The sequence below is a fragment of the Urocitellus parryii genome, chromosome 15 (assembly GCF_045843805.1).
Source record: "Urocitellus parryii isolate mUroPar1 chromosome 15, mUroPar1.hap1, whole genome shotgun sequence".
Lineage (NCBI taxonomy): Eukaryota > Metazoa > Chordata > Mammalia > Rodentia > Sciuridae > Urocitellus > Urocitellus parryii.
Genome location: NC_135545.1, coordinates 18743625 through 18765716, shown reverse-complemented (window position 1 = coordinate 18765716; position 22092 = coordinate 18743625). Strand labels below are relative to the sequence as shown.

At 41.7% G+C, this 22092-nt stretch overlaps 1 protein-coding gene across 1 annotated transcript; it reads left to right on the top strand.

Moving 5' to 3' along the window:
* Window positions 1-16683: 16683 nt before the first annotated feature.
* Window positions 16684-22092, top strand: Pdcd5 (programmed cell death 5). Its single transcript, XM_026391232.2, has 6 exons — window positions 16684-16883; window positions 17645-17682; window positions 19103-19164; window positions 19950-20041; window positions 20910-20981; window positions 21920-22092. The coding sequence occupies exons 1-6, from the start codon at window positions 16818-16820 to the stop codon at window positions 21965-21967; spliced, it is 378 nt and encodes a 125-aa protein (XP_026247017.1). The 5' UTR covers window positions 16684-16817; the 3' UTR covers window positions 21968-22092.

Sequence of the window (22092 nt, the reverse complement as noted above, 5' to 3'; positions counted from 1 at the left end):
GTCTTCCCCATTTTTGTGAATTAAAATCCTGTGCTACCAGGAATGGCAGCTACAAGCTCCTAGGAAGGCTAAGGCGGTGGAGGATCACAAATTCAAGGCCAGACTCAACCATTTAGAAAGACCCCAAGTAACTTACCAAGATCCTGTCTTAAAATGAAAAATAAAAAGGGTTGGAGATGTGGCCCAGTGGTGAAGCACTGGATTCCTCATGTATCATGTATCATCTGGGTTCAATCCGTAGTGGGAAAAAAAAGAATCCTACTACTAGTCTTATTCTCAGTACCCTAAGCCAAGCAGCTTGTAGTTTAATATTAGCGAATTGGAGCTGGGCATAATAGCACACACCTCTAATCCCAGCTACTAGGGAGGCTGAGGCAAGAGGATCACCAGTTCCAGGCCAACCTGGACAACACGGAGAAACCCTATCTTAAAAACAAATCCCAATAACAGCAATAAAGTATTGGCGAATCAATCAGCAGGCATTTACAGAGAGAGATCACATGTTTACGATGCCTTCCTGGAAAGATGGACATTTATAACTTTGCGATTCTTCAGTCGCTCTGAATAATCCCAGTTTATTATTCCCTTTATATTCTTCTGGACCCAGCAGAAGTGAGCCTGGAAATTGTCCATCACTATGACTATGTACTGGCTGGGACCGTTTTGTCTGACACATCTTCATTACCAGTTGACCTTTGGATTTTCACTCTGAAATGATTCAATCACACAGATAATATTCACATGAATAATTAATCTTGTATTAGTGGTGAATTGGGGTGATTTTATAACTAATGCCTTGTAGGTAATGCACTATTATATAAAGGACTAGAGGAGAAATTCCTCATGTATCATACCATGTCGGCACAATCCCAGGAAGAAACAGACCTGAGTGAACTTCAGGGAAGACAGCTGAGCCCCAGAAGTTACTTGCTAACGTCACTCAGGAAAGGAGTAGACCCTCCAGCACAAAGTAGTATTGTCTAAAACAGCTCTAGTCACAGAGCCCCATATTCTTCTTGGACCAAGAAAGTCACTTGGGCTCTTGAGGATGGCAAAGACCACAGCCCAGGTCTGTGGCTACCGATGGTACTGTGCACCTGAAGAGTCCACCTAAAACCACTTGGTAAAGTGCTGCACTGGGGCATGGAGACAATGCTGAGGCTTGTCTAGGATTTAGGTGCAGCTATGGGGCTTTGGAACAAACCAGAACTGTTTCGTGGCCTGTTTGCAACTGTTTGCTCACACATTCCCACTGGAAGCTTCCAGATGGTTGGTGTGTTTATTCACCACCCACACGGTCTCCCAGAATAGGGTCATTTGCTCACCACTTCCACCACATTCGCCGTATCCACATCCCATCCCATTCCAGGCAGAGAATTTTTACCCTGTCTATATGCTGAAGCCAGTTTCCACTAGTTTACAAGTCAATTTTTACATGTTCTGAAAATGCTCAAGCTGTTTTTTTAAAACATAGCCATTATAAAAATTTAAATTTTGTGCACTTATAGTCAAGCAAATTATATATAAATATATATATATTTTTAAAGAGAGAGTGAGAGAGGAGAGAGAGAGAGAGAGAGAGAAAGAAATTTTAATATTTATTTTTTAGTTCTCGGCGGACACAACATCTTTGTTGGTATGTGGTGCTGAGGATCGAACCCGGGCCGCACGCATGCCAGGTGAGCGCGCTACTGCTTGAGCCACATCCCCAGCCCCAAGCAAATTATATTGATATACAAAGGTGATAAAGACCCAAAACATCAGTCCTAGTTATTGCATTTTACTCTTATATTTACTCTTTTGAGTTTATTTACATCTGTTGTACCTCAATAGCAAGAATACAATACAGTGATGTGCTATAGAAATGTCCCTTCCCAATTCAACTGCCTGTTCAGTGGCTTCACTTCAGTAGAAGTTGGCCATGGTAAGAGCGTTTACACCATGGAAGTCAACAAATGCAACAAATCAGGATTTCTTTTGTTTTACTTGTTCCAAGAGGCTTTTTTACACATTGACCAGCCCACTGTTGGATATTGCCATGTCTCTCGCAGGACTGCCATGGGTTGAACAGTAACGAGGCTGGTGAGTGGCAGAAGATACTCCCAGCAGAGTGAATGGCCTGAACAGACACTTGGAGGTATATTGGTCAGTTTTCCATCGCAATAGTGCAATACCTGAGGCAATCTGTAAAAACAAAAGGTTTATTTTAGCTTATGATTCTGAAGTTCCACTCCATGATCAAATGGTCCAATTCACTGGGCCTCAGGCAAGGGTAGCACATCATGATAAGCTGATGCAGCAGAGAAAAACACCTTATTAACCAGGAAGCAAAGAAAAAGATGGGGGTCCCATGATCCTCTTCCAGGGCGCGCACTGATAATGTAAGGACCTCCCACAAGGCTCCACCTACTAAAGGTCCACAGCACCTCCCAAGAGCACCACCTGGGGACTAAGCTACACAGTAGCCCTTTTAAGGGACACCCATATTCAAACCATAACAGAGATAGCAAGAGGTAGCAAAGGGCATGACCCCGTACAAGACTGAAACTTTCAGAGAAGCTGGGTCCTGCCCAGGGACCAAAGAAAATGAGAAATGGCAATCCTTTGGGCAGATGCAGTGAAATGAAGCTCCCTTCCCCCCACCCCAGGAAAAAACGAAAGAGAAGCTCTAAAGAGAATTCACTGTGGCTGAGGAAAAGGAGCCCCTAACCCTACCCCTCACCCTAGAAAAATCCCAAACCCCATTGATCCGTCTATACCCAAAGGAAGCAGATTGAGAAAGTGGACAGTGAGTCTGCCATTGGGCAGAGGCCTCCTACCAGGTGAGGAGGGGCTGGCTGAGGACCCCTCTTTCTTCCCTTACCCCACCCCCAACCCCCACTCATCCATCCTTATAAGCACCATAGCCATCCATCCAGCATTTCTAAAAGATCCAGATGAGTCCTTGGTCCTCTAGACTGCAATAGTAATATGCCATTGACTGGAGGCTTCAGACAACAGAAATTTTCTCACAGTTCTGGAGTCTGAGATTATGCTGTCACCAGGGTTGGTTTCCTTGGTGGCTTCTCTCTTTGGCTTAAAGATGGCAGTCTTCTCATGTCTTCTGGTGGTCTTATCTCTGCATGTCCTGGTCTCATAAGGACATGAGCCACAGGGGATTAGGGTCCACTGGGGGTTAGGACTTTAGCATAGGAACTTGCTGTGAAAAAAGAATACAGCGCCTAGGAGCCAAGATCAGAGGCTGCTCTGGAGAGGCAGACAAAGAGCAGCCAGCCCTGGGACAGAGGAACAGAGGAAAATTTTGCTCCTTAGGTGTGCACAAGGGAAGTGTCTGCCTTTGTCTCCCCAGGGCCTAACACTCTGACTGCCACTGAGTCGACAATATTTCTTGAATAAGTGAATATCTTTGTAGAAAGAAAAAAGGCAACTCTGTCTCAGGAACAGGCAAGAGTCCTCCCAGTTTTATCTAAGGAGAGGTGCTCTTTGGATCAGGCAGGTATAAGCTAAGACTTCATCCTGGCCCCCAATCATCCAGGACCATCGTTTGCATCAAGTTCCCCCAAACCAAGGCCAAAAGATCCATGGAGGTGTACAGAGGGAAGAAAATCAGTACCCAGCTGAGAAGTCAAGATTAACACAGGCCTATGTCATTTTATTATGCTCCACAGATACTACGTTTTTTACAATTTGAAGTTCTGCAACGACCCTGCATCAGCCAAGTCCATTTTTCTAACAGTTCAGATGGTCATTAGCATTTTTTAGCAATGAAGTATTTTTAATTAAGGTATATATTGTTTTTTTTCCGACATAATGCTATTGCACACTTAATAGATGATAGTATCGCGTAAACATAACTTTTATATGCAGTAGGAAACTAAAAAATTCGTGTGACTGGCTTTATTGCTCTATTTGCTTTATTGCCATGATCCACAACTGAACCCACAGTATCTCTGAGGTAAGCCTGGGTATTTGATGAAACATATATCAGTTAGTGTCCTAGCCCTTTGTCATCGTTTATTATTTAGTTACACATTATATTTGAGGTGGGATAAGTGTGCATTTCTTTTAGGCTTGACATTTTATGTAGTGGAGGCTTTACAAGTCAGGGACCTGGGAGGCGCTCAGAATGGCCCTCTGCCATTTCTAGCCATGAGAAGGAAGTCATGGTGAGGTGATCCTACTGTTCCTCATTCTCCTGCCTGGAGATCTCACTGTGAGAAAGAACCTGGCCTCCCAGCCAGAGGCCACACAAAGTAAAAGACACTGCACCTGTAATCCCAGCAACTTGGGAGGCTGAGTGAGACAGAGGATTACAAGTTCAAGGCCAGCCTCAGCTCTCAGCAACTGAGCGAGACCCTGTCTCAAGATAAAAATAAATAAAAAGAACTGGGCATGTAGTAGCTCACTGCAACAACTCTCTAAATGATTTTAAAGGAGACACTCTTTTTTAAATGTTTCTTGTTGGACCCCCTTTCCCACCAGGCATAGATGACAGTTGTCCCTAGGTGAGTATGAAGGAGTTGAGGGGCTTTGCTTCTAGGAGTGTTTCAGAACTTCGCTGATTGGGAGGAAATGAGGAAGTGGGCGGGTTTCAGAAAATATTTTTCTTTTTGCTTTCCCAGAAAGAGCATAGTCTAAGGAACAATCATGGTTTGACTCAGCCACAGCAGTAATCCTGGGTCCTGATATTCTGATACCACGCTGAGCTTCCACGGGCAGCCAGAAAGGATGATGATAAAATATCATTCTGCATACTGGATGCAATTTCATGTAAAATAGAAGCATCAATATCTATTACTTAGAACCAGATGAGGAGGGAAATCAGCAGCTGCAAGACAACCATCAGACCCAACCCCACTCCACGGTATTTTGTGCCTCCAGATTTTTTTTTTTAAGTGGGCAAATTCTCCCTCTGCCTTGAGCATCTTGTCACTGAGTTCAGTGGTACTTTTCCATGACATAACCTCTTATCAACTGCAGGACCACAGCTAATAAACTCATGGAAAACCACTGATTAAGACAAAACCTTTAAGCGTGCGAGGTAACAACATGCAAATCCACACGCAGCACAAATAGCGCTGGAGTCCAAGCTCACCCGCCAAGCTGGCTATGGCTCTCGTAACGAATCCGGGCATATGGTACCATAATGGAGCATGAATTTACAACAACAGAGATGTACGAGGGAGATTAAAGCTTCCTCTGTAAGGACACACTGCCTGGCAAAAACAACAATTACGGTATTTTCTGCTTTGTATTATGAGAAACACCATTCCTTTCGGTAGAGTGTGGGCTCCCTCTGCTGCCGGCAAGAGATACCCAGACACCAGGCACTTAGACACCTGAGCAGAGATGGGGGCCTGTCCTGGGGAGAGGAAGATTGTGCTGAACGTGGCAGAGGACAGGCTTGATCTGTAGGCACAGGTGCTGTGCAATTCTGGGACTATTTGTGTTGGTGTTGCTATTGCTACAAGAAGCAAGAAGTAGAAGTAATGGAAAAAACACAAAGAAGTTCTATCTGTCCACATCACCTGTGTTTGTACTGAAAAATATATCACAGAAGCCATCTTGAAATGCAGCCTGCAGTCCCTGCTTACTTGCTTGCTTGCTTCCTTTCTGGTCCACCTCTTGTCTTTTGACTGACAGCAGGATAATATCAGAGTTTCAAGTCTCCATTTCCATGATAAGTCTAGGTTGCTTTGGCCCATACTGACCAGTTCTAATTGGAACCTGTTTATGGCTGGGAGAATTATCTTTATCTCCCTGGCTTCCAGGATCTGGCCTGTGTAAAGTTCACAAAAGTCCCATACTTCAGGGTAACTTGTGTTCTTAGTGGCATTTTGAGACCTGCATTTCTCCTGAAGATAGCAGGTAGTTTGCTGTAAGCCAGATAGGGCTGTAGATAAATTGCTTTTTAAAAGTGAAGGCATGTGCTGGTCAGCACGAGGCGGGGGGGTGGGGGCATTTATAGAATTATTCCCTTAACCTCATGTGCCCACCACTGGCATCTGTCTGCCCCCTATCATTTTGATATAACCATCCTCACAGGAGAAAGATTTTTTTAATATTTTGTGCTTGTAGATGGACAGAATGTATTTTATTTATTTTTATGTGGTGCTAAGGATGGAACCCAGTGCCTCATACATGCTAGGCAAGTGCTCTGCCATGGATCTACAGCCCCAGCCCACAGCAGACATATTTTAATGCCACAACTTTGATGTGTCCATTTTGACAACCCCCCCCCCAAAAAAAAATTAAATTCCAGCTTTTTCTATTCCCAAGTTTAGGTGAGAGATCAGGAACTCTGACCTCTGGAGATGGACAGGGTATGAGGAGTGAGTAAGGGTCAAGCACACATGTTGGACCCCATGCTCTTTGAAACGAGGACCACACTTGCTCCTCCCAGGAAAAACATCCAATTCATTCTGTGACAACTGTCACATGATCAATATCTCAAACTCTGATTTCTCAAAGTTCTAATGGCCGTGATTTCAGTTAGTCAGCAGAGGTGGAACTTCCGGATGAGGTCAGTATCATGTTACTGGGGGTATATCAGATACTGGGTGAAAGGTGAACAGATACTTGCTAGTTCTCTGGGTGATATGTATTGATACATGGTCACCTATTCCCACCTGCAACCTGCACAGAAAAAATGTTCGATTACAGTTCTGATGGTGTCCTTAAGAACATACATTTTTATTTCTTCAGTTTTAACACTCACAGCATTTCTTTGGCTGTACATCCAGCTAAGAAGCCACCACAGGGGCTGGGGATGTGGCTCAAGCGGTAGCGCACTCGCCTGCCATGCGTGTGGCCCGGGTTCAATCCTCAGCACCATGTACAAACAAAGATGTTGTGTCCACCGAAAACTAAAAAATTAATAAATAAATATTTAAAAAAAAAAAAAGAAGCCACCACAGTCATTGAGATGAGAGAGGAAGGTGGTGTGGCCACAGCAGAGTGGAGGTAGGGAGAGATTTTGAAGAGACAACCGGAGACTCAGATGACTTGGATGTGAAGTGAGACAGAAAGCAAAGCCAGGTGGACTCCAAGATCTTTGCTGTGTGGCCATGGGGGTGCCTGTGTTTTGACCTGGTAGTGAGGTGGTATTTTTTTACTGAGATGATGAAGAATTGAGGGGACAGGTGCTAAAAGGAAGTCAAGGCTTTGTTTGGAGTGTAGTGAGTTTCAGATGCCTATGAGGCCTCTTGGAGAAGTTGAGTGTGCAGGTAGATGCCCTTTCCTCAAGTTCCAAGAGAGTGTGGGGCTGGAGATAGGATCTGACAGGTATTAGTATATATAGATAGCACTGGGGTAGATTGCCAGGAAGTGAGGATGGAGGCGACCCACAGATAGGGTCAGGAGCTGGGGCCAGGCAGATCCAACAAAGGAGTAGCTTCTGCTGGAAAAGAAAACCAGGAAGCCAAAAGCACATGTTTCAGTGAAGAGCAAAAGAACAAAAATCTTGCAGGGAGATTGGTAAAATTACTATCCAGTAGTTGAACTATGTTCAACCACTATAATTGAACAGATGAGTTGCAGAAAATTCTGATTGGAATGGGTTCAACAAAAAATGAGAGGTGAAGGGCTGAGGATGTAGTTCAGTGGTAGAGTGCTGGTCTAGGAGGTATGAGCCTTGGGTTCCAACCGCAGCATGAGATGGGGGTGGGAGGAGAGAAAAGAAGAAAAAGGATTTGAAGACAGCAAATATAAACTACTCTTTTATTTCATTATAGAAGGAGGGCAGAAAATAGAACAGTAATAAGAAGGATATGGGGCAACTAGATAAGTATTTGTTTGGTTTTAGGTATATATGTGTAATGGTTAATTTGAATTGTCAACTTAATTGGATTAAGAGATGCACATGATTAAGGGACTTATGGGTGTGTCAATGGGGTGTGTCTAGGAATGATTGGCATGTGCGATAGCCAACTGAAATGGACAGCCTCCCTAAGCATGGGCATCACAGTCCAATAGGATGATAGCTTGGATGGAATAAAAGTTGGAAGAACAAGGAAGCTGCAGCAGATGCTAGCTCAATTCTTGAATGGGTTCTTGATTGCTGCTCTGATCCTTTCCATAGCAGCCTCTGACAGTGATTCTCCAGAAGCCTCTGGTCTTGAACTAAGGTAACACCATTGATTCCTCTTGTTCTGGGCCTTCAGCCTTTGGACCATGCAGCTACTGGTTCTCCCAGCTCTCTAGCCTGCAGGCAGCCATTGTGGACTATCTGGCTTCTGGTCATGTAAACCAGCCTGATAAATCTTCTTATCATTATACTTCCTGTTGATTCTGTTTCTCTAGAGAACCCTGACTAATATGTACGTGTGCATACATGTATCTATTGAGACAGGGTCTCCCTGTGTTTCCCAGAGTGGCCTTGAATTCCTGGGCTCAAGCAACCCTCCTGCCTTAGCCTCCTGAGTATCTGGGACTACAGACACATGCCACTGTGCCTGGCTTGTTTTATTTTTATTTGTAATAAAATATAGATAAAAGAAATCTTGGCATTTCAACCATTTGTAAATGTATAGTTCAGTCGTGTCAAGTGTATCTACACTGTTGAGTAACCAATCTCCAGAATTCTTTTCATCTTGAGAAAACTGTATACCCATTAAACAGCTCCTCGTTCCCTTCTCCCCACCAATCCCTGGTCACAACCGAGCTACTATCTGACTATGACTACAGCCAAGCCTCGCTCTACCACATAGATACCTTCCAAGAAATGCATCATTAGTCAACTCCATTATTGTACAAACATCACAGTGAATTTACACAAACCTAGATGATATAGGCTAGTCACTCAATATGATCTCTTAATGGGATCAAGAAACAGGAAATAGAAGATGTAAGGGGCCACTTCCAGTGTAATGCAGTATACTGTTTCACAATAAATGATTTTTATAGAGTACAATGTAAAATAATAACAAAAGTATAGTAAATATAAAAACCAGTAACCTAATCATTTACTAACAAGTATTTCTATGTGTGCTGTACATAATGGCATGTACAATATTTTCATATGACTGCAGAGCACTGGGTTTATTTACATCAACATTCCTACTCACACTTGAATAAATGTATTGCACTGCAATATTACATTGGCTGTGATGTCACTAGGCGATAGGGATTTTTCGGCTTCATTATGATCTTATGGGACCACCGTCTGTTGTTGACCAAAATGTCATTATGCAGTATGTGACTCTGTTCTAGAGCGTTACTCTCCTCAGGCTGCCGTAACAAATAGCATAGTAAGAGTGACTTAAACAACCAAAATCTACTTTCTCGTCGTTCTAGAGACAGGAAGTCCAAGATTAGTTGGCAGATTTGCTTTCTTCTGAGCTTTCTGTCCTTGACTTGTAATTGGCCACCTTCTGGCTATGTTATCACTAGGCATTTCTGTATGTCCATCAGTAGACACTGGGTTACTTCCACCTTTTGGTTATTGTAGATAATATTGCTAAGAAGTTGGTGTACAAAGGACTCTTAATTATTTTAAGTATATGCCCAGAAGTGGAATTACTGGATCCATGATGTTTAATTTTTTGTGGACCCATCATACCACTTTCCATAGTGGCCCACCACAGGGCAGGGGATATAGCTCAACTGGTAAGAGTGCTTGCCTTGAACGCACAAGGCCCTGGGTTTGATCCCCAGCAAAACACACACACCCATAGTGACCCACCAAAAGTAACAAGGGTTTGAATTTTTCCACATCCTCAACAATACTTGTTCTCAGGCTTTGTTTGGGTTTTTTGGTTTTTGTATTTTGATAGTTTATATCCTAATGGGTGTGAGGTGATATATCATTGCAATTTTGCCTTACATTTCCTTAATGGTTAGTGATATTGAGCATCTTTTCATGCTTGTTGGTCACTCGTATATCTTTTCTCTTTTTGGGTGGTGGTGCTGGGGATTGAACCCCATATGCTAGGCAAGTACTGGATCACTTGGACCCCAAATGGACCTCAAATAGACTCCAATTCCAATTCTGTGTGTATCTTCTTCAGAGGAATATCTATTCAATCCCTTTGCTCATTTTTTAATCAGGTTGTTTATTTAGCCATTGTTAAGTATTGTGTGAGCAGCTTTATTCAATGCTACTCAATGTAGCATAGAAAACTTCATGACCTTGTTGGAAACATCTAGAAGCTTCAAATTTTTAGATGTTTCTTTTTAGATGTTTAAAAGTATGCAACACGAGGTGAGAGTAGAGGGCTAACTTAATGCCCTTTGAGTATTTCTTGTTACTTCATAAGAATGGTTGTATTTGGGGAATGGTGTAGAGAGTGGTGACACAGAATGGGAGAGCAGTGTCTGAAATCAGGGGTTTCTGGTGACATCATAGCTGTGGCATGCTGGGTGCCTGGGAAAGTTTCTGTGCAAAGGTGCAGAATGCCTAGCTGCTGTGATAATACCCTTTGTAAGGACGCTCTGTGCTAGAGTCTTATCAGCCTCGACCTTGATCTCAGGCACACAGCTCCTGGAAATAAAGGCACTCTCTTGCTAGAGGACCACAATGTTTCACCAGCTCAGCTGCTCCTGAACCTGCCGAATAACAGTAACTTTAAACAATGAACTTTCTTGAGAGCTACACAAATCTCCTAACATTGCACATTGCAACTGTAGAATGTAATTGCAGAATAAGCTGCATAATGTTGCTAACTCTGTAATTTTCATAAATACAAAGAATAATACTTGCATAGTGTTTAATCTGATTAATGAGACCTATATAAATAAAGATTGCTGGTGTAATTCTTTAGACCTGCTTCTCCATCAAAGAGCAGAGCTCCACCTGATCCAGCTGTTATCCTCAAAATCTGAATCCGTGAGCCTTTATTTTTCTTATCCCCTTTTGCCCCTCACAGGAATCTGCAGAATGGAATTGTTAAAGTTGACATCTTGGAGAGCATGCTGACTGTTCACTTGGTGGTGGGCAGAGAAAAGTATTCAGAGAGAAGCTCCTTTGATTATTGAGTGTCTAGCCATTGTTCTATATGTGCATTTTAATTAATATTGCTGGGTATTAAAGAATAAATCCTAATGGCCAAAGTACAATAGAAGTAGCAAAAATAACCTCTATGTAGTTTTTAGGAAAAAACTATCCTCTGGGAATGGGTTTTGTTAGTCTACCTCCTGGAGCTAGGATTGGTCCTGAACTTTGTCACTGGATGGTGAAGAGGGAGAGAAGGGAGGGTGAGTGGAAGGGCTCTTTCCTAGTATCTCCTTATCTACAAGATGGTTTTAGATTATAACTCTAGGCCTACGTGAATTTTTTTGGTAAAGTACTTGTGTCTATCAGGCATGAAGTTCATACTTTATTTCACAATATCTAAGCTTTATGGATGTCCTGAGGTGGCAGTGTATGGTAAAAAGTAGAGCTAATGGGGACTAGTGGTGTAGCTCTGGAGTAGAGTACTTGTCTTGCATGCCCTGGGTTCAATCCCCAGCACCCAAAAGAAAAAAAGTAGAGTTAGTGAATTAGCCAACTCATAAATATCTTTTTGATTATAACAACAGAAAAGATGCGTCTTGGATGTGGGATTGTTATGTTTCTGGGCAGTGTGTATCAGGATTTGTTCATTAGGCTGCTGCGGAGGGGCAAAAGGAAGCACACAGGGAGAGATGGGAGCAAGTGTGCATAGATTTATATTTGGATAAGAGCCACTGACATTGTGTGCATCTGCTGGCTGTCATATGACTATTTTAACTCACTGAGAACATGTCTTCATACTAATATTTTAGTATAAGTTAGATAAAGAACTCTGAGAAAATCATGCTTGGTATATTCATTGCTTTATGTCTCACTTTGAATTGAGCATTAGCAGAACATAGTATTTTAATTGTAACACTGCCAATACATCTATCTACAGCCTTGTTGCCATTTCTGTTTTCAGCGAGATTCTTGTCCAAAGAAAAGCAGAATTATAGTTTTTTTCTAACAGACTGAGTTGGTATAGTATATTCTTGGTTATCAAGAATACTCATGTAGTTTGGGGATTTTGAGTTGCTGAATATTCATGATGTGTGGAGAAGCACAATAAAAACTAAAATCTCTATCACACAAAATGGGGTGTTGGGTCTATATATGCAGGACTAGGAAGACATATCCCACTGAGTTGCTTGGGACTGGAAGACTTTGTTCTTTGCTTCTTGAGTTTTTCTCTTCCCTGTAATGCATGAATTCATTTTAAAACATTATATTTTTAAAACCTGGAAAAATTAGAAGGGATATTTCACTACCCATTGTAAAAGATTTTAAGAATGTACTATGAAAAAATTGGATAACTTAGAGAAACGGACAAGTTCCTAGAAACACATAGCTTACCAGGACTAAATCAAGAAGAAATAAGGGCTGGGGATATAGCTCAGTTGGCAGAGTGCTTGCCTTGCATGCACAAGGCCCTGGGTTCAATCCCCAGTACCACAAAGAAAATCCAGAACCAGATGGTTTCATTGGTAAATTCTTCCAAACATTGAAAGAAGAATTAACACCAGTCCTTCTCAAATACTTCCAAATAATAAAAGAAGAGGCAATACTTCCTAACTCACTATTCCAATACCAAAGCCAGACAAAAACAAGAAAACCAAGAGGCTTATTCACCATTACCAAGTGAGATTTATTCCTGGAATGCAAAGATTGTTCAACAGGTGAAAATTGGCCAATGTAACACAATACGTTAACAGAATGAAGGAGAAGACTATGTGATCATCTCAACTGATGAAAAAAGAAGGATGTGACACAATTGAATACACATCTATGATAAAAGCACTTTAAAAACTAGGAAAAGAAGGAAACTACTTAAGTATGACAAAAGCCACATATTAAAAAAAAAAAACACCAGGAATATCAAACTCAATGGTGAAAGACTGAAAGCTTTTCCTCTAAAATCAGGAATAAGGCAAGGATGCTGGCTTTCACCATTTCTATTCAGCACAGTAATTGAAATCCTAGCCAGAGTAATAGGGCAAGAAAATAAATGAACTACCCAATTGGAGGGAAGAAGTAAAATTATCTAGGTTCAGAGATGATATGATCTTATATGTAGAAAACTCTAAAGAGTCCACCAAAAAACTGAGAGCATTAAAAAATCCATCAAAATATCAGATACAAAGTCAACATACAAAAATTAGTTGCAACAATATGCAATCTGAAGAGAAAATTAAGGAAACAACTCCATTTGTAATAGCATCAAAAGAATAAAATACTTAGGAATTATTAATCAATGAGGTCAAAGACTTTTACAATTAAAATCATAAAACATTGCTGAAAGAAATTTTAAAAGTCATTAAATAGACATCCTATGTTCATGGATTAGAAGACAATATTGTTAAAATAATATTACACACATTTAATGCAATTTCTACCCAAATTCCCTATTTTTTTTGCAAAAATAGAAAAAAATATATCCTACAATTTATATGGAATCCCAAAAGACCTGAAGTACAAAAATAATCTTGAAAAATATCAAAAGTAGGAGGATTCACACTTCCTGATTTGAAAACTTACTACAAAGAGATAGTAATCAAAACACTATGGCACCAGCATGGACACTTGGGTTACTTTCATCTTTTAGTTACTGAGATGACCATAGACCAAAAAATAAAATAGCCTACAAATAAACTGTTAAAGATACATTTAGATAATTTCTGACAAGGATGCCACAATATTCAATGAGGAAAGAGAAGCCCTTTTTTTTTTTTCAGTTGTACAGGGATGATTTTTTATGTAGTGCTGAGGATCAAATCCAGTGCCTCACATATGCAAGGCAAGCACTCTACCGATGAGCTGCAATCCTAGCCTGAAAGGGCAGCCTTTTAAACAAAGATACTGGTAAACTGACTATCCAGATGCAAAAAAAAAAAAAAAAAAGTAGATCTGTACCCAACACCATACAAAAATTAACTCAAAAATGGACCAAAGACTTAAACAAAAGATTCTATACAAGAAAGCATACAAGGGTCTGGGGTTGTGGCTCAGCAGTTAGAGTGCTTGCCTAGCATGTTCGAGGCCCTGGGTTCGATCCTCAGCCCACATTAAAAAAAATAAAATATATTGTGTCTAACTACAATGAAAAATAAATATTAAAAAAAAAAGAAAAGGGAGGGCTGGAGATGTGGCTCAAGCCGTAGCATGTGCACAGCGCTGGGTCCAATCCTCAGCACCACATACAAATAAAGATATTGTATCTGCCGAAAACTAAAAAATAAATATTAAAAAAAAAGAAAAGGGAAACATAGAAGAAAATCTTTATGACATTAGAATTGAAAGTTATTTCTTGGATATGACATCAAAAGCACAGGCAATTAAAGAAAAAATAGATAATTTGGACTAAATGAAAATTTAAAATTTTGTGCATTAAAAGACACAAAACTCAAACCATGAAATGGAAGAAAATATTTGAAAATCATATATCTGATAAGGCTTGATATTCAGTATATGTAAAGAATTCTTATGGGGCTGGGGATGTGGCTCAAGTGGTAGCGCGCTCGCCTGGCATGCGTGCGGCCCGGGTTCGATCCTCAGCACCACATACAGACAAAGATGCTGTGTCCGCCAAATACTGAAAAATAAATATTAAAAAAAAAAGAATTCTTATGACTTAATAGAAAAGAAACCCTATTTTAAAATGGGCAAAGGACTTGAATACACATTTTTCTACAGAAGATATGCAAATAGCTAACATGCACATGAAAAGATGCTCAATATCTCTAATCATTAGGGAAAGGCAAATTGAAATCACAACATAACCTCCGCAAACCTATTAGGATGGCTATTTAAAACAAAAGAAAATAAGTGAGAAGGTGGTGAAATTGGAACTTGGTGTGTTGCTAATAAGAATGTAAAATAGTGTTTCCCCTGTGGAAAAATTCCTCAAAATTTTGAACATAGATTTACCATGTTCAGCAACTCCAATTCTATATATGTACCAGAATTTTTTTTCCTTTTTTAAAATGGTACTGAGGATTGAACTCAGGGCACTCTTCAACTGTGCTACATCCCCATCCTTTTTGATTTTCAATTTGGATACAGGGACTTAATAAGTTGCTGAGGCTGGCCTCAAACTTGAGATCCTCCTGCTTCAGCCTTCCCATACTCTGGGATTAAAGGCCTGCCACCATTGAATCAGGCTTACCCAAAATAATTGTACAGACACTTGTACACCCAAGTTCACAGCAGCATTATTCACAATAGCCAAAAGATGGGCACAACCAGGGTCCACTGATGGATGAACTTTTTAAACCAAATGTAGTGTATACATACATACGATGGAATACATTCAGCCTTCAAAAAGAATGAAGTTCTGATATGTGCTGCAACATGGATGAAGCCTGAAGACATCACACTAGGTGAAATAAGCCAGTCACGGGACAAATAGTGTATAAATAGGTACATTCACAGAGACCACAAGTAGAAAGATGTTTGTCAGGGGTCGGAGGAGGGGAAAATAGTTATTTGGTGGAGTTTCAGTTTGGGATGAGTGGGTAATCCCAGCAGCTCAGGAGGCTGAGGCAGGAGGATCTCGAGTTCAAAGCCAGCCTTAGCAAAAGCAAGGCCCTGAGCAACTCAGTGATATCCTGTCTCTAAATAAAATACAAACTAGGGCTGGGATGTGGCTCAGTGGCTGAGTGTCCCCGAGTTCGATCTTGATACTCCCCCCCAACCACCACCACCAAAAAAAAAGAAAGTTCTAGAGATGGTAGTGCGGGCTGCCCAACAATGTAAATGAATTTGATGCCACTGACCTGTATACTTAAAAACCATGAAAGCAGGGCTGGGGTTGTAGCTCAGTGGTAGAGCACTTGCCTAGCATGTGTGTGGCTCTGGGTTTGATCCTTAGGACCACATAAAAATAAAACAAAGGTTAAAAAAAAAAGTTGTCTCAAAAAACGATAAACTTTATGTTCTGTATACTTTTGCAACAATTAAAACTCCAAACACGGATTACCTCCATGAGTTACCGGGTTAGGGAGTTGAGTATCCTCCCTCTTCCCGGAGTCGTCATTCCAAAGACACCGCTAAAGTTCACTGGGCCACGGAGGCCAATCCCAGCATCCTCCCAGCGGAGAAAGGACCTGGTGCCTGGGAGGTGACACCACCCCCCATGCCATTCCCCCATCTCCAACTTGGTTCTCAGCCTCCAAATTTAATTTGTCCAGTGGCTGGGGGGGGGGGGGGCTTCCGCGAGTGTCTTCGACTTTGTCCTCCCACTGTCACCCCAAGCCATTTTAAGTGTACAACTTTTTTTTTTTTTTTTCTTAAAGCACATTTAAGAACTGTGCAGCCATGGCCACAATGCAGTTCCGGTACATTTCCATCACTCCACTTTGCCATTCTGAGCCCCTGGTTCCTCGCCTATAAATGGTGATACGATGAGCCTAGCACTTTAAAGGTCCCCAACAAACTCCACCCATAATTATTCTCCTTGTTGAAGACATAGATCTAGATTAGTTTCTTTTTCCAAATCGCAGTCCAGTTTTTTCCCAGCCGGCATCCACGCATTTACAACCGTGGAATGCGGGCAGGGAGGTTGGGTCCCCAGGCTCCGCGGGGGATTTCAGTCTAAGGTCCCTCCCCACCGTTACCGCTATCCCGCCACCCGCCCAAGCCCAGCAGCCAGCGATCGGGGAATCGGGCCTCTCCAGGGCGCCCTGAGTGCTCGGGGCTGGATTGGTGATGCCTAGGCGCTGAGGGCGCCTGCGCACTAGTGAGCGTCGTGATCGCGCCCAGGGGCTGCGGAGATCCCTCTGAGTGGGCTCGAGATCGCTCCGAGTGGGCCCCAGAGCGCGGCGGCTGCTCGACCCCCGTCGGCCGCAGCATGGCGGACGAGGAGCTGGAGACGCTGAGGAAGCAGAGGCTGGCCGAGCTGCAGGCGAAGCACGGGGTGAGCGTGCGGGCGCCGCCCTCGCCTGGGGTGGAGCGCACGGCCCCCGGCGGAGCGCTCGGGCGTTAGCCTCCCGGGCCGGGGACCTGTCCGCCGTCCCCGCGGGGTCGTAGCCTACCCCGGGGCCGCCGAGGCCCCTTCCCAGTCGCGGGGTCCCGGGCGGGCGCCGAGCACGTGCGCGGTGGTTCTGGATGGGGGTCTGGCAGCCCCCGAGGGGGTTCGCTGGGCCGGACGTCCGCCCGGGGAGAAACCTGCGCCTCGCCCCTCCCTCAGCCTCGGCTTTCAGGGCTGGCCACCGTCCACGGCCCTGCCCGCCCATCGGAACCCAGTTTTTCTAGAATTGAGTTGTTGTACCCCGAGTGGCCTCGCATGGCGTTGAGGGCCCGCTGTGTTTCGGGCGCGGGGACCGGCGAACTCCAGCCCGGACGGAGCGGGACAGCCGACTGGTCCTGTCCGGGAGCCGGGGCTGGAGGAGCGGGTTAGGGATGGAGCGAGGTGGTTGGCATCATCGGTGCCCCTAATTCGGAGGCACGTTTTAGGAAGCGTAGTGTAGGAAACCGGGGTTGTCTGTGTTCTCAAACGTTCTATGAGTTGTGACTTCAGAAGTTCATGGAGACTTTCTCGCTGACTTCTCTGAGCCCAGGTTTTAATTATTAGAAAAGCTGTCTCTAGTATGTATCGGAAAGAAAGCAGAATGGGTTCTGTCTTTACCCCTTGGTGAAATTACACTCAATGAAAAATTATTATTTTTTTTTTTTCAGGATCCTAGCGATGCAGCACAACAAGAAGCAAAACACAGGTATGATGGGCTGGACATCTGAACTTCTTGAGAGGTGGTTTCACCAAATGAACCAAACCCCCACCCCACCCCGAAATGTTTACAGGTGTATAAGCCTTGAACCTTGTCCTGGCCGAGTGATTTTTGCCATGAATTGTCATCGAGGAATCTTTATTATTTGTTAATTAAATACACATTTAATACCTTGGATTGCAATTACTGTTTATCTGCTAAACTGTGGCTGCCTTAACACAGCATAATAGAACTACTTCATTGGTGTGTTGTGACAGTTGAACACTTCAATAAATATTATCTGTTTAAAAAAATAATAAAAATAAATATCACCCATTATACTAGTCTCATTTTTATACCAGCAGAAGGCAGAGCACCTCACCGGCCAAGTTAATCAAATGAATATTTGATTGCCCCATCATACTGCCTATTTTTTTCTTTGGGGGTAAAAAAAAAGTAATAAAATTTACTATTGCAGCTATTCTTGTTTTTAAGTATACTACTCGGTAGTGGTCACTGTATTCACATTGTTGTACAATAGCTCTAGAAGTTTTTCATCTCATATAACTTTAAACAGTTGAACAACTCCCGATTTCTTCCCCCCTGTCCTCATGCTACCTTTTAAACTCCCTTTGTCATTTCCTTTGGGTCAGGCACTGTATATACTTAATAGCAGATTTTAAGTACTCAGGAATTGTAAGGCCTAGGGAAGTAATCTTTAAACTGTATTCCTTAATCTCTAGGGCTCCTAGGTTGAAATGAATAGTGGGCACAACAAGCCCCAGCTCTCTAATGCAGCCAGAGTACACCCTTCAGGTTCCCTGAAGGGCTTCACTTAAGGAAAAAAAAAAATTAATTTACTACATTAAAGTTTGAAACCATTGCCCTACGAATATGAACTAGTTCCTCTTTGAGTATATAGAAAGAAGCAAGAGTAGTTGCAGAGTTATAATCTTACTACCCCTCTCCACTCAAAAATAGAACCGAGATCCCTGAGCAACTGTATTTGGTTTTAGCTTGGCCATGGTTACCTGTGTCTCTCTAATATGTCCTCCCTGGGCCTGAGCTTATCTCTAATATGTCTTTCCTGTCCCTGGAAACGGCACAGATTAATCAATTAATTGGTGATTCTCATTGCCTGAAATCCCACTAAGTTTCAAGCACCTGTCACACAATAAGTACTTAAAATTTTGGTAAACATGGTTGAACTGAAACTCCTCTCTAATTATGAAAATATTTAAGTTTCCTGAAAACATGGTAGGGTTACAACCATATAACAAAGCTGGCTATTTGAAGGCAGAAACACCACAGCACAGTCTGTGTATCACAAGTGTCTATTGTAAGAAACATCTTGTTACTTTTTATGTGTGTTCTGTAGGTATGCTGACAGCCGAGTTCTAATTTTGCTTGACCTATGTTTTTATTGTAGGGAAGCAGAAATGAGAAACAGTATCTTGGCCCAAGTTCTGGATCAGTCAGCCCGGGCCAGGTGTAAGCATCTTCCATTTCCTTTAAGATATTTCCATAAAATTGGCTTGATTGGGGAGATACATATACAGTTACTGCTCTCTAGAGTAAATGTTTGTTTTACCTAAAAATACTTGAGATAACATTATTTGTAAGAAGTGTGAAATTTATAAACCTAGAGAAAATTTCCTTGAATTGTTGAATTGTTAAAACTGCCAGCTCACTTCTCTTCTTAGCAAGAAAATCTTTTCCAAGTATCTTTTCAGTAAAATTGGTAGAAAACAACTCTAAAATAGAAACAATCAAATTGTTGCCTGTTTGACGTGGGTGATGGGGACTTAGATTGGTGATAGTCTTGGTTTTATTGTATATGCAGTTTTTTATAATAAACAAAAAAAAAATACATAGAAAAAAATTAGCCAATCAGAAGGAACTATCTTCTGTAAGTTCTGTGTTGTAAATGTAAGCTCAATTTGAGTTCAGAAAGGATAGCTGTAGATGATCACCACCATTTTATATGCATAGTAATAAATAAATTACTTTTCAGAAGGCAGTCATTTTAAGAAACAAGACAGTATGGCGCTTAAAATCTGAGAACCCAAGTTTAATCTTGGCTGTACAACTGTGATTGACATGGGTGAACTCTGGCTTTGAGAGGAGTAGCCATTGTGTGCCCTACCTACTTCTGTGATTTGGAGACAATGCACGCTTGTGAACTACTTTGAAAACGTCAATGCATAGTTTTAAGGTATAATATAAATATGAGTACATTTAGTTTTGATGTCTTTTTGTATGTTTTTTCTTTACAGTAAGTAATTTAGCTCTTGTAAAGCCTGAAAAAACTAAAGCAGTAGAAAATTATCTTATACAGTTGGCAAGATATGGACAACTCAACGGGAAGGTGAGCTTGGCCTACCTTGAGGGAACTTTACCCACTCTTACCTGCTTTATCAAAACATGGCTTCCCCAGGTCAATTTACTGTTCATCCAATTATAAAATTTGTGGGATTTTGTTTTTTTTTTTCCTGTGAAGAATTTTTTTAAGGATAAAACAGTCATCAGTTCTAAAAGATAATTACCTTTCTCAAAATGCTATGCTTTCTCCTTTCCTGACATTGCTGTGGAACCTTGCTGATGTCTGTGTGACCCAATGACTTAGGGTTAGCTAGCTTAACTTAAATTATTTCCTGCACTGGAAACAAGGCTTGTCAATAATACCAATTAAAATACTACCTGTTTAGGTAGAAGTTAGGTTTTGTTTGCAAATGAGGAGAGATTTTAAGCCTTTGATTATCATTTGTGTTGCTGAAAGGCCTTGAGGTGTGGGGATCATCTGGCAAGCCTAGCCTTCTTTCAAGTTCCACCTGCTGCTTTCTTAGCCCTTTACACTAAGAACAACTAAGAAAACCTTCCCTTGGGCTGGGGTTGTGGCTTGGCGCCTAGCATGTGAGAAAGACAACCTGTTGATCTTTTTGAGGGTGGTGTTTCCTCCAAGGTTGTGTTTAAGCTTCTCATGGGCAGAGGTAGAATGTCTTTCCCCTGACAACACAGTGGTATATTTTTCATTGTCTACTAGTGATGATAAAGATGTTCTTATAAATATGTTTGTTTTGAACTTTTCTGAAGAGCTGTTTGGTGAATATTATCTGTTCTCCCACTGAGGAATATAGCAAAGCCAATTTAGTTGGAACTTAAACCAGTAGTTCTAACCCCCTAACTCACTCCTTTCCTCTTTTCTCTCTCTCTCTCTCTTTTCCTGATTATCCTAGGTATCAGAACAAGGCTTAATAGAAATCCTTGAAAAAGTAAGCCAACAAACAGAAAAGAAAACAACAGTTAAAGTAAGTTTCTGCATATGAAAAGGTTGAAACATTAAATGTTCAGGGTTGAATATACAACTGCCATATCAAAACATCTTTCAGTATTTAGACAGTTTTATAACATGGAAATATTGTGGGGTGACCAGCACACCCCATCAGGGTACGTTCCTGCTCAGTCTGAAATAATTATTAAGAAATAAAGGCAGAGCCAGAAATTAGATAAAAAGGGGGGGGGGGTGCCTGATAGGCCTTCCAGCCCTAATAAGAGCTGGAACTGAACAGCTGAAACAGGAGGATACTCTTTATTTAAGGAGGAGTACATCAAAGGCAGGGATAAGGTTTCAGCCAGAGGAGTCTTGGTGCTCGCTTCTCAGTGTGGCAGGGGGGTTGCAGTAAACAGGTTGATTGGCATTTTGGCAAGCCACACTCATCTCCTAGAGGCTGTGTGACTCCAGTGGGTCATCCCATCTCTTATCCTATACTGAACTTGTGATGAAGCTAAGTGGTCGTCCCATCTCTGATGCTGTACTGAACTTGTGACAGAGCTAGGTAGGACGCCACATGAACCAGGCGTTCTCAAATCAGGATTGTTGCTGGGAGTTCCTGATACCAGGCTTTCCAGCCTAATGGCTTCAACATCGTTTTAGTTCACACATAGTTCATAGATGGCTTCTCACATGGAAGTTCTGGAAGAAACTTTATTTATTGAGGTTTTAATGTTTAAGGTTCCTGTTGCCCTCTTTGCTCATGAAGTTGTTTTAAAGACATAGGACTGTGACTCATTTGCCTGTCGGGCATGAGACCCTGGGTTCTGTCCCCAACACCACAAAAAAAAAAAAAAAAAAAAAAAAAAAAATAGACACACACACAGTCCTGAGTGGGTAGAAATTTTTCTTCTCAGAAAGTCTGAGTTATGCTTTATTAAATATGTTATGACATTCATTTAATTTTCCCCCTAGTTCAACAGAAGAAAAGTAATGGACTCTGATGAAGATGATGATTATTGAGCTAAAATGTTTAGAGACTGGACCTTAATAAAACAATTCTAGTACAGAAGTTAAGATCTGATTAATTGTTTACTTTGTTTATTGTCTATATGCCTTTAAAAAATAAACTTGTTATTCAAAATAAA